This window comes from Bos indicus x Bos taurus, chromosome 2 (genome assembly GCF_003369695.1).
Source record: "Bos indicus x Bos taurus breed Angus x Brahman F1 hybrid chromosome 2, Bos_hybrid_MaternalHap_v2.0, whole genome shotgun sequence".
NCBI lineage: Eukaryota > Metazoa > Chordata > Mammalia > Artiodactyla > Bovidae > Bos > Bos indicus x Bos taurus.
The window spans coordinates 107,367,585-107,379,383 of record NC_040077.1 but is presented as its reverse complement, the minus strand read 5'-3'; the positions used below and the strand labels follow the sequence as shown (position 1 = coordinate 107,379,383).

General features: G+C 58.1%; 2 protein-coding genes across 3 annotated transcripts; one reads left to right on the top strand and one right to left on the bottom strand.

The window, feature by feature from the left end:
• Positions 1-11: 11 nt before the first annotated feature.
• Positions 12-6,154, bottom strand: TMEM198 (transmembrane protein 198). 2 transcript variants are annotated; one of them, XM_027514431.1, is made up of 6 exons: positions 6,071-6,154; positions 5,721-5,952; positions 5,203-5,407; positions 2,471-3,046; positions 1,274-1,476; positions 23-899 (listed from the first exon to the last, which is right to left on the bottom strand). In XM_027514431.1, exons 3-6 carry the CDS (start codon positions 5,366-5,368, stop codon positions 762-764), a joined length of 1,083 nt encoding a protein of 360 aa, XP_027370232.1. In that variant the 5' UTR covers positions 5,369-5,407; positions 5,721-5,952; positions 6,071-6,154; the 3' UTR covers positions 23-761. The 2 variants fall into 2 exon arrangements, with proteins under 2 accessions (XP_027370238.1, XP_027370232.1); XM_027514437.1 differs by lacking the exon at positions 6,071-6,154 and having other exon boundaries at positions 12-899; positions 5,203-5,372; positions 5,721-6,064.
• A 16-nt stretch (positions 6,155-6,170) lies between these two features.
• CHPF (chondroitin polymerizing factor) lies at positions 6,171-11,697 on the top strand. The gene is made up of 4 exons (XM_027514362.1): positions 6,171-6,876; positions 8,335-8,908; positions 9,406-9,585; positions 9,997-11,697. The coding sequence occupies exons 1-4, from the start codon at positions 6,563-6,565 to the stop codon at positions 11,254-11,256; spliced, it is 2,328 nt and encodes a 775-aa protein (XP_027370163.1). The 5' UTR covers positions 6,171-6,562; the 3' UTR covers positions 11,257-11,697.
• Positions 11,698-11,799: the final 102 nt, after the last annotated feature.

The window sequence follows — 11,799 nt, the reverse complement described above, 5'->3', positions numbered from 1 at the left end:
ACCACCACTACTGGCAGAAGCCTCACAGTTTGGCACATTTATAAAAGATGTAAAACAGGGTGGGGTGGGAGGAGACAGAAGCATGAGGTGTCCAGAGTGGCATGACAGACACCAGACATGCACCGTGCACTTAAGCCCCCTCCTCCTAGCCCCCTTGCCAGACCCAGGCCAGAGCAGCACCCTCCACCCCATCCCCTGCCACTACCCTTGGGCTGGTGACTTGCAGAGGACAGGGGACTAGAGTGAGGACCACTGCAGTCTGCCCCATGGACAAGGACAAGAAGCCTTAGATGAGTCTGGCTGAGAAGTGGAGGTGATGGGGGAGGAAGGCAGACCTCCTCCACTTAGACATGCAGGAGACTGGCCCATGGGACCCCAGCAGTGGGTGAGGAGGTGGGGCCACCCTTGGAGAAGCCCTACCAATCAGAAATCTAAGGCAAGGGTCCCAAGGTCCCCTCCAAGCCCACCCCTCCACACGCACACACACAGGCGACACACTCACAACCCTGAGCACAGCCCAGTGGGGCTCACACTCGCGTCCCTCAGGAACTCCTGGGGAGCTTGGGAGGGGCTCTCTCCTCAGGCCAGGCCAAGCCTGAGCAGGTCCTCCCATCTGGTGGCCAAGCCATCCCTCTCCAGGGTAGGGAAAGGAACAGCCAAAGGGCACAAGGCCAGGTGGGCTGAGCCTCGGCCCAGCAGGCCTCCCCAAGCCGGCAGAGCTGGTGACCGATGAGTGTAGGCGAGCAGGAGCAGCTGGACTGCTATACCCGCACTGGAGGCCCAGAGCAGGCCGTCAGCGGGCCCCGGGACCCGTACTCATAGTCCGCATCTGTGGGTGAGGCCATGAAGGAGCTCAGAGAGCTCCCAGTCTGTCGATCCCGGAAGCTCTGGATGTAACTCTGTGGGAGAGGAAACACAGGTGTGAGAGTGCCACTGCGGACCCCTGCCCTGAAAGCCACCCAGGCAGATGGCCTCAGCCTGCACCATCACAAGCCTGAGACCCATCCTGGTCTTCTGCCGGTCTGGGACCTCACCACCCCCAGAGTCCACAGCCCTGAGACCCTTCCCTGTACCATGCCTCATTAAAATCCACACCCAGGTCACCTCTTCCCGTTACCCATCAGGCCCCTAACTACGGGGGTTATGGTGGTGGACAAGTCCTAGGCCTTCTAGACAGTGACCAGCCCTGGGGAAGGCCCAGTCCAGCTTGGACAGAGAGTCCAACACCCCCTTCTCCCCACTTGGGCTGGAGGGAAGGGCTCGGGGTGCTCACCGGGGAGAGGATGTCTCCATTGAAGCGCTTGATGGGCACTGGCCTACGCCGATAAGCAGGGTCAGGGGGCCCAGGCCTCGGAGGAGCCCGAGAGCCTCTGGGGAGAGCCCTTGGGGGTCTCTTTTTGCGCCGCTTCTCCTTGCGTTCTTCTTGCTGCCGAATCCGCATCAGTTGCACACGTCGGCGCTGCCGGCTGATGACCACTGCGAAGGGTGGGGAAGAGCAGGTTCTCAGAGGCCCACATAGGCTCCCAGATGCCCCTGGTCTGAAACCTCTCCTCCTTTACTTTCCTGGTCTCCCACTTGCCAGATAGGGCTTCCCATAGGTCTTTTCTTCCAAAGGTCTTTAGGGAAGATTCCTAGGCTCTAGGTACCTCTTCCGGGCTGCTACCCTACCCCTCTCCCAGTCTGGAGTCATAGGTGACTCACCTAGATTGGCCAACATCATCCCTAAACTGGACAACTAAGCTGCCTCCCCACTGGCTCCCCTTCTACACCTGCCTTCCCTGATGCTTTCTACACTCAGAAGCCAGAAGATACTTAATTAGTTTATATCCCTCCTGCTAAACTTCCAATGGCATCTCACCAGCCCTCTAATAAAATCCGGAGTCCTCATTATGGCCCACTGTGGCCACACAGTCGCCCCCCCTCAACCCCCACTCCCGCCCCACCTCCTCACCAGGCCAAGCTCATTCCCTCTCAGGCTCTCGCCCTTGCTCTTCCCTCTTCTCTAGCTCTTTGTATGGCTGGTGCCTTATCCTTCAGGTCTCTGCTTAAATGTCACCTCTTCCATGTGACACCCCTCCTTGGCCACCCTGTCCATACGTCACATTATCCTGCACACCTCTTTCATATCAGTCCACACAATGGGAATTATCTTGTTAGTCTGCCTATTGTCTGTCTCCCTCACCCTGAATGTAACCCTGGAAGGATGGGGGCCTTTTCCATTTTTGTCTCTGTTGCATCCCCAGATGCCTGGAAGGGGCTTGGCACAGAGCCGCTGTTCCATCTGTTGTTGTGGCATGGACGGTGGCACTGAGGTCCTGCTTTCCCAGACCCTGAGCCAGTCAGCTCTCTGTAACTCAACTGAGGCCTTCTGCTGCTGGTGCCTACAGCTCCCTCCCCATCCTCAACAGCTCAGATCCCCCCACTCAACCACCCATGTCTGTCATGCCCACCCTGGCATGTACCCTCTCACCTTCCGTGTGGGAATCCCGCTCGGTCGTCACCCGCCACTGCACCAGAACGCCCATGAGGCTAAGCAGGGGCCACAGTGCCAGCAGGGCCCAGCTCCGCCAGCAGAGGGGGGGTACAGGGGCAGCCCGCAGACGCTCCACCGCGTAGCGCGCCAGCAGCAGCAGTTCGGCAAAGTAGTCCGCAGCCGTGGCGATGAGCGCGGCACCAGTCACCGCGGTGGCCAGGGTGGTGAGCGGGCGGGGCCAGCGTAGAGTGAGCAGGGCGCAGAGCAGGCCGCCCCCCAGCAGCAGCCCCAGGGGGCCCCAGACAGAGCCCGGCTGGTAGTAGGGTGCGGAGCCCAGCAGGGCGGCAGCGGCAAGCAGAAGCCCAAGCAGCAGGCCCACCAGGAAGAGGCCCACACTGCGCACCAGCATGGCCACCAGCCCGCAGAGCAGCCCGATGCCCAGCGCGATGCCTGCGCTTGCCCCAGCACTCAGCTGCGTCTCCAGCACCCGCTCTCGGTAGCACAGCAGGAAGATGACCACCGAGCCAAACAGCAACCCGGTGAGAAAGAGTACTGCCTTGAAGCAACGGTAACCTGGAGGGAAACAGGGGCTAGTGAGAGGCCAAAACAAGGTCACGGGGCTGGAGGTAGGAGGTCAGAGGGGTCAAGAACAAGGAATTACAGGGGAACCAGAGGCAGGACACTAAGCTCAGAGAATTGGGGGTCACTGGGGTCCTGAGGGCAACAGTGAAGGGACCACTGGGATCAAGGAAGGTCAGAGAGATAGGTCATTGGGAGTCTCTGGGAAACAGACAGTCATTGAAAGGAATGTTGGGTTTTTGAGATAGAGATAGTTCATTGTATCAGTTACAGGGTCACTAGGGTCTTTGGAATCATAGAGGTCAGAGAGAGAGGTCACTGGGGTCACAGATAGAAGACCAATAAAATCCCTGGAGTCCTTAGGGTGGGATTGTTCAGAGGGATGAGGTATTTGGAAGTCAGAAAGAACTTGAGAGATGAGGTCACACAGGTTCAGAAAGATGAAATCTTTTCAGGTCAGGGGAATTGACAGATGTGGGATCATTGAGCGTATTAAAGGGTTTTTGAGAGAGGGTAATAATATTGAAGCCAGAAAAAATGGAATCATTGAGATCATGGTGGGGGCAAACAGACAACAGGGTCATAGGGATTCCCCTGTGTTAGGAGTAATAGAATCAGAGGGATGGAAGGTAATGAGATAGCTTGGTGGGGGTGTCAATAGGGTTCACAAGGAGCCATAGGGAGTCAAAGTGGATTATAGGGCAAATAGTGGTGTGGAGTTTCAGAAAAATGGAGGTTATAGGGCCATTAGGTCCAGTAAGGGTACCTGGAAGTGTGAGGGACCCGGAAAAGCTGAGAAGATGGAAGTCAGAGATGGGAGTCAAATGATCAGGGAGAGCCAAAGAGAAAGGTTATAAAAAAGAGAATCAGTGCTAGGAATGAGAGGAAGCACTGGAGTCTAGGAGGTTCTAGGATCAGGAAAAGGAGTAGGGCATGCACAATGTCTCAAAGGGTCCAAGAGCCTGAGAGTGAGAGCCTCCAAGAGCCACAGGGCAGGGAAGCCCAGGAGAAGGACTGGCAGGCTGCACTGGGCAACTGTAGAGGGATTGGGTATAAATAGTGGAGGGGGTGAGGTGACACAGACTCCTTGGAGACCCAGAATGTGTCCTGAACCTATAGAAGGGCTCTTCCTCCTGCCCACTCTGCAATTGTTCAGCCCAGAGTTTGGAGGTGGAAAGAGAGGGACCATCTGGCTTCCATGCCTGCCTACTACCCAGCCATTCTAGGGGGAGGTGTAAAGGCTGCAGAGCATAAGTCCTGCCCTGTTTCTGCCCAACCTGGAACTCAGACCTCCAAGCTTCCTTTGCACTTCATCCAGCCACCTGTAATGCTCTGCCTGGAGGCTTTCCCTGGATGCTCAGCCAATAAACCTCACTTCCCTATCTGAAGTTCTGTACTTCTTGCTATAGAGTCACTGGGCACCTACTCCACTAGACCATCTGGCACTTTGGTGCAAATTAGAAAAAGTTGTGCCTTCCTCTAGGCAAAGCAGCCTTGCACCAAGCTCTAGAGTTTGGCAAGTGGAGCATGGACTGGATTTCAGCCCCCACTTGCCTATCCAACCAAACTCCCTCGTGTCCTGGACAACCATCCACAGCAGCACTGATTACTGGAGCCTGCCTGTATATATATCTCCATGTATGTGATCACCATTTAGCTCCCTCTAATATATATCGCAGGTATGAATATGCCAGAAGTCTCTCCCTCATTAGACATTATGCCCCATGGTAAGGGACCATGTTAACTCACCCTTCTAAATGTTTTTGGTGCCTACCTAGAATAGTGACCCAAACACGTCTTCACCACAATAGCTATTATTTATTGAGTGTTTATTATTTTCACAACAACCTCGTGTGAGACAAATATCATTGTTTCCACTGTTCATATGAGAAAACTGAGGCTTAGAACGGTTAATGTGCCCAAGGCATTGTAATTAGTAAAGTGCAGAACCAGGTTCAAATCCAAGCACACCTAAATCAAAACCTGTGTTCTCTAGGATCTAGAGTCTAAATGATCTACAAACATGTACGGGATGAAAAAAGAGAAAAGACAGATAGTTCATGGTAAAGTTCCAAAGAAGGTTTGAGGTGCCTCAGAAAAATAACTTGGGGAAACAGGGGGGGCCCAAGTAAGGAATGATGGGGTCTTACCGAAGAAGCAGTAGACGACTCCAAACAGACAGCACATGATGCAGACGAGCGCTGGAAGTGCCTCGTACCTGCGCTCCAGGGGCTGTTCACAGGGTGCTCCCCAGAAGGCATCATCTGGCTCCGGGGGCAGCAACTGGAACCGAAGTGTTGCCACAGTGCCCGGCATAGTGCTGGGAACAGAAGGGAGTCACCCTCCCACGTCAGCCTGACAGAGAGGAAGTTGGGGGTCAAGGAGGAGTCCTGGGTCTCCACCAGGATGAGGGTGAGATGGGAGTGGAGAACTAGGCAAAGATACAGTGGACAAAGGAGTGGTGCCCACATTACACAGCTCTGGAAGCATCCCTGAAGTAAGGGACAAAAGACAAAAGAGGGGAAAAGTGCCTGGCTAGAGGGAGCTGGGATGAAGAAGTTAAAAGGGGGACTAAGTTGAGGGGAGATGAGGGCAGCGTGCTGCCGGTGAGGAGACAGCCAGGAGACTGGTCTGTGGGCGGTTAAATCTGGGATTATCCAAGATCTACCTGGGCTGGAGGCGACCTGAGCTTCTGAGCGAAAGAGGCTGTGCAGGGGCCGGAGGGGCCGCGGTCGCCGGGCGCCAGAGCCTCCAGCTGACTGGGGTCCGGTAAAAGTCCGCGGTGAGGGGAAGGGGGCTGCTGGGCCGGAGGGACCGGTCCCTGCGCGGCGGCGACGCCGCTCCGCCTCCAACACCGGCTGGCACTCCAGTCCCGCGACGTCCGGGGACTTAGGCTGGGCCTGGGGAAGGGAAAGAAGCAGGAGCAGGGGCTCGGGCTGCCCCAGAGCCGCGGCCCCATGCCCTGAGCCCGCCCGCGGCCTTTGGTGCTGATGGACAGCTCCGGCCTCTGCTCCTTACGTCACTCAGGGCGCACCATCCAGGCAGGGGCGGGCTGCTTCTGACGTCACAGGGGACGCACCAACCACGCCGCGGGGGGAGGTAGGGGACTCCGCCCCCGACGTCTGCCTCTCCCTCACTGAGGAGGGGGCACTTCCGGGGGTCCTTCCCCTTTAACCTCCCCCTTCTCCTCCCTCTCCGGTAGCTGGAGCCCGAGACCCCACCCCGGAGGCGGGGCCCTTCCAGTGACACGTCGGACAGCGGCGGCCTCGGCGGAGGCTCCCGCGCCCAGCGCCGGGACCCTACGCGGTACCGAGCGGCAGCTGGAGGGGCACAGGAACGCGGCGCAGGGGATTCCGCTCCGGCGGCTGGCCCTGCTCGGAGGGGAGGGAGGGGGCCCGCCCGCTTGGCTCGGGACCTCCGGATCCGCCCCCTCCCCGGTCCCGCCCCCTCGAAGCCTCCTCTTGCGGCTCTGGGGCTGCTCCAGGGCCGGGGGCCCGCTGTCCGGGCGCCATGCGGGCATCGCTGCTGTTGTCGGTACTGAGGCCCGCGGGGCCCGTGGCCGTGGGTATCTCTCTGGGCTTCACTCTGAGCCTGCTTAGCGTCACCTGGGTGGAGGAGCCTTGCGGCCCAGGGCCGCCCCAGCCCGGAGATTCTGAGCTGCCTCCGCGCGGCAACACCAATGCGGCGCGCCGGCCCAACTCGGTGCAGCCCGGAGCGGAGCGCGAAAGGCCCGGGGCCGGTGCAGGCGCCGGGGAGAACTGGGAGCCGCGTGTCTTGCCCTACCACCCTGCACAGCCTGGCCAGGCCGCCAAAAAGGCCGTCAGGTAAGGATTGGATCCGCCTGCCCCACCCCCTGGGAACCGGCTGGGATGGGTGCGCAGAGGAGGCCGCCTGGGGCTGGATCAGGCCCCGGAAGGAAGGGTCTGACAAGCCAGGAAGTCTTTGGGCTCCGATCATTTCCGATGGCCCTGCTCCCTGGGAAGGTTTGGAGGCTCCATCCAGACTGGGCAGAACTCACTCGCCTCTGACCTAGACCTGCTTGACCCCCTGGACCCTCAAAGGTCTTCAGGGCTCACTGGGTGTTAGGTTTAGAGAAATGACTAGTATATAGAATGGGTGCATTGAGAGAGGGAAAGAGAAAAGAGAGAACTAGGATTTATCTGTGGGGGCTTCCCTGGTGGCTCAGCAGTAAGAGAATTCACCTACCAGTGCAGGAGACCTGGATTTGATCCCTGGATCAGGAAGATCCCCTAGAGAAGGCAGTGGCAACCCACTCCAGTATTCTTGCCTGGGAAATCCCATGGACAGAAGAGCCTGGCGGGCTACAGTCCATGGGGTCATAAAGAGTCAGATATGACTTACTGACCAAACACCAACAAGGATTTACCTGTATCTCCTGTTCCTGGGTGGGCATCTGGGAAAGAGGGAGGTTTGTGGGGAAAGGATGATGTACCCATCCCATTAATGCCTCTGCCTATGAGTTGAAATAATTTCTCCTAAGTAACACTGAGTTCAAATTCCAATTCTTCAACTTACCTTCCGTATTATGGAAGATAAGTTTCTGAATCCCTGAGCCCCCCCAAACACATTCACTATGCCTCAATGGCATCTATCCGTTTACATCATTTCTGTGATGTATTTGTGGTATAATGGCATATTTTTAGAAATAAATATGTACATGATGTGTGCAGTACCTATGTGCCAAGAATTTGGCAAAGTGCTTTAAAGGGATACAGTCATCTCATTTTACAGATGAGGCTACCCAAGGTTTGAAAGTGAAAGTGAAAGAAAAGTCGCTTCCAACTCTTTGGGACCCCATGCACTGTAGCCTACCATACTTCTCTGTTCATTGGATTTTCCAGGCAAGAGTACTGGAGTGGGTTGCCATTTCCTTCCCCAGAGGATCTTCCCAACCCAGGGACTGAACCTGGGTCTCCCGCATTATAGGCAGATGCTTTACCATGTGAGCCACCAGGGAAGTCAAGGTTTAGATGGGTTAAATAACTCACTCAAAGATTCAACTACTAAATAACAAACTAGAGAATGAGACCCATAATATATCTCTCGTATCTGCATGGATAATACTATCTCCGTTTTAAAAGTACTTGGGTAGGTAAGGACAACAATTCCCTTAAATCCTCGTGACCCCTAGAAGAGTTATTCTATCATAAATGAGGAAACAGGCCCATGGAGGACATGACCTGCTGAAGCCTATGTATGCTACCCTCTGCCTGCCCTACTTGTCTTTTTGATAACCTTGGGCCATCTTTCCCCCACCCCAGGACCCGCTACATCAGCACGGAGCTGGGCATCAGGCAGAAGTTGCTCGTGGCGGTGCTGACCTCACAGGCCACGTTGCCTACGCTGGGCGTGGCCGTGAACCGCACGCTGGGGCACAGGCTAGAGCGTGTGGTGTTCCTGACAGGCTCGAGGGGCCGCCGGGCACCACCAGGTATGGCGGTGGTGACACTAGGTGAGGAGCGGCCCATTGGGCACCTGCACCTGGCACTGCGCCACCTGCTGGAACAGCACGGCGACGATTTCGACTGGTTCTTCCTAGTACCCGATGCCACCTACACTGAGGCGCACGGACTGGCGCGCCTAGTCGGCCGCCTCAGCCTGGCAGCCGCTGCCCACCTCTATCTGGGCCGGCCCCAGGACTTCATCGGTGGAGAGCCTGCCCCAGGCCGCTACTGCCACGGGGGCTTTGGGGTGCTGCTGTCGCGCACATTGCTGCAGCAGCTGCGCCCCCACCTGGAAGCCTGCCGCAATGACATTGTCAGTGCGCGCCCGGATGAGTGGCTGGGCCGCTGCATCCTTGATGCCACCGGGGTGAGCTGCACTGGCGACCACGAGGTAGGAAGAGAAGCCACCCCACTGGTGCCTCCCATCTGGGTGTCTGCACTTCCCCCTGAGAGGCAGAGGGGGTGGTTGGAGATATAGGCCTGGGTTTCTATGCTGTTTTGTCATTTTCTATCCCTGTGACCTTGGGTAAGTTACTGAATGTCCTGAGCGTCCTCATCCATACAAATGGAAATAATTATTTCTCAGGCTTGTTATAAGGATTAGAAAAAATAAGGGAGGCTTGCACATAGTAGGTGTTTGGTATTGGCCATTATTATTTTATTTGAGCCCCTGGACAGCTCTGAGATAGGACACATGCCTGTTTCACAGATGAACTGACAGAGGCTTACCCAAGGTCACACAAGCTCACAACTGGTCAAGGTAGGCCGACACCCACAGGATTCTGACCCCAAGTCCACAACAGGTCATAGGATGGAGAGATGAAACACACAATATTGGGGGGGAGGGCACTGTCCCTTCGTATTTCCCACTTCCCTTCCTCTCCCCAGGGGGTCCACTATAGCTACCTGGAGCTGAGCCCTGGGGAGCCCGTGCAGGAGGGGGACCCTCGTTTCCGTAGTGCCCTGACTGCTCACCCTGTCCATGACCCTGTGCACATGTACCAGCTGCACAAGGCTTTTGCTCGAGCTGAACTGGAACGCACATACCAGGAGATCCAGGAGTTACAGGTATGGTCTGGGCTGGGGGTGAGGGGTAGGGAGTTTGGGGGGTGAGGAGTTAGGAGTAGGGGGGTGTGGAGGGTAGGAGGTGGAGGATAGGGGGTAGGGGGTGAAGAGTGGAGAGTGAGGTTTCCTAAGAGGTCTCAGAGATCCCAGGAAAATAAAAAAAATTAGCACAAGAATCAGAGCATCCCTGCTTTCTGGTCCCTGTCTGCTTCTACCTTTTCTGAGGAGCCTCTCCAATTTAATTCTTAGGCTGCCTCCCATCTGGGTAAAGGACAGGTGGGAGCATTGAGTGGGCCGAGGTTGGCAAGGGACTGGGGACCTGTGCTGAGTGCCACGTGCTGCCTGCCCAGCCTCCCGGCTGCGTGCTGGCCCCCGTGGTCCGCGCCTGGCTCATGGCCTCTTTCTCCAACCCAGTGGGAGATCCAGAACACCAGCCGCCTGGCAGCGGATGGGGAGCGGGCAGCTGCCTGGCCAGTGGGCATTCCAGCACCGTCTCGCCCCGCCTCCCGCTTTGAGGTGCTGCGCTGGGACTATTTCACAGAGCAACATGCTTTCTCCTGCGCTGATGGCTCCCCACGCTGCCCGCTGCGTGGGGCTGACCGGGCTGATGTGGCGGACGTTCTGGGGGCAGCCCTAGAGGAGCTCAACCGCCGATACCACCCAGCCCTGCGGCTCCAGAAACAGCAACTGGTTAATGGCTACCGACGCTTCGATCCTGCCCGGGGGATGGAGTACACGCTGGACTTGCAGCTGGAGGCACTGACCCCCCAGGGGGGCCGCCGGCCCCTCACCCGCCGGGTGCAGCTGCTACGGCCACTGAGTCGTGTGGAGATCTTGCCCGTGCCCTACGTCACCGAGGCCTCGCGTCTCACTGTGTTACTCCCACTAGCCGCAGCCGAGCGTGACCTGGCCCCTGCCTTCCTGGAGGCCTTCGCCACGGCGGCGCTGGAGCCTGGCGATGCTGCCGCAGCCCTGACCCTACTGCTACTGTATGAGCCCCGACAGGCCCAGCGGGCGGCCCACGCCGATGTCTTTGCCCCCGTCAAGGCCCATGTGGCAGAGCTGGAGCGGCGTTTCCCCGGTGCCCGGGTGCCCTGGCTCAGCGTGCAGACAGCCGCACCCTCACCACTGCGCCTCATGGATCTCCTCTCCAAGAAGCACCCGCTGGACACGCTGTTCCTGCTGGCCGGGCCAGACACGGTGCTCACGCCTGACTTCCTGAACCGCTGCCGCATGCATGCCATCTCTGGCTGGCAGGCCTTCTTTCCCATGCACTTCCAGGCCTTCCACCCGGCCGTGGCCCCACCCCAGGGCCCGGGACCCCCCGAACTGGGCCGCGACACAGGCCGTTTCGATCGCCAGGCGGCCACCGAGACCTGCTTCTACAACTCTGACTACGTGGCGGCCCGAGCACGGCTGGCAGCGTCCTCGGACCAGGAGGAGGAGCTGATGGAGAGCCTGGATGTGTACGAGCTGTTCCTGCGTTTCTCCAGCCTGCATGTGCTGCGGGCGGTGGAGCCGGCGTTGCTGCAGCGCTATCGGGCACAGACGTGCAGTGCGCGGCTCAGCGAAGACCTATACCACCGCTGCCGCCAGAGCGCGCTCGAGAGCCTCGGCTCCCGCACGCAGCTGGCCATGCTGCTCTTTGAGCAGGAGCAGGGCAACAGCACCTGACACCGCCCTGCGCCCCCGGCACCGGGCAAGGCGGCGCCCCGCCCCGCTCCTCCCCCAGCCACCCGGAGCTACCTGCCAGACTCGCAGGATAGGGCTGGCCGCAGCCCCAGACCCCAGGGGCCCCTCTCTCTGGCTTGGGGTCGCCCTCGGGCTCAGAGCAAGCCTGGGAAGAGGTACCCTTGGAGCCACCTCTTTCTGCCCCAAATCTCGTCTCCCTGGCCCCTTGACGCTGCTGATTCAGGCTGTGGTCTCCGAGTATTTATGCAGTGCAGTCTGCCTGACGCCAGCCCCACCTCCTAGGGTCAGCCCAGGGGACCTGGGCTGCAGATGAGTTGTTGGAGAAGGGTAGCTGAGAGAGGAGGGTGGGTCATCTCCCATCTTCTCCCCTCTGCATTCCTGATGAAGCTCCCTGACTTTAATAAACTGGCTGAGTGTGGACTAGTGGTGCTTGAGTCTTTGAAAGATGGGTGTGGGGGCAGGGAGGACTGAGGATGGAGGCTCCCTGGTGCTGGCTGGGGTCAGGATTTCCTCTTCCAAGGGACC

Coding starts and splice junctions, on each gene's coding strand:
- TMEM198 (XM_027514431.1), bottom strand. CDS start 5,368: ATGCCGGGCACTGTGGCAACACTTCGGTTCCAGTTGCTGCCCCCGGAG. Junction 1,477..2,470: donor GCGGGATTCCCACACGGAAG/GTGAGAGGGTAC, acceptor CACCCTTCGCAG/TGGTCATCAGCCGGCAGCGC. Junction 900..1,273: donor ATGGAGACATCCTCTCCCCG/GTGAGCACCCCG, acceptor CCTCTCCCACAG/AGTTACATCCAGAGCTTCCG.
- CHPF (XM_027514362.1), top strand. CDS start 6,563: ATGCGGGCATCGCTGCTGTTGTCGGTACTGAGGCCCGCGGGGCCCGTG. Junction 6,877..8,334: donor GCCGCCAAAAAGGCCGTCAG/GTAAGGATTGGA, acceptor CCCCCACCCCAG/GACCCGCTACATCAGCACGG. Junction 8,909..9,405: donor GCTGCACTGGCGACCACGAG/GTAGGAAGAGAA, acceptor TCCTCTCCCCAG/GGGGTCCACTATAGCTACCT.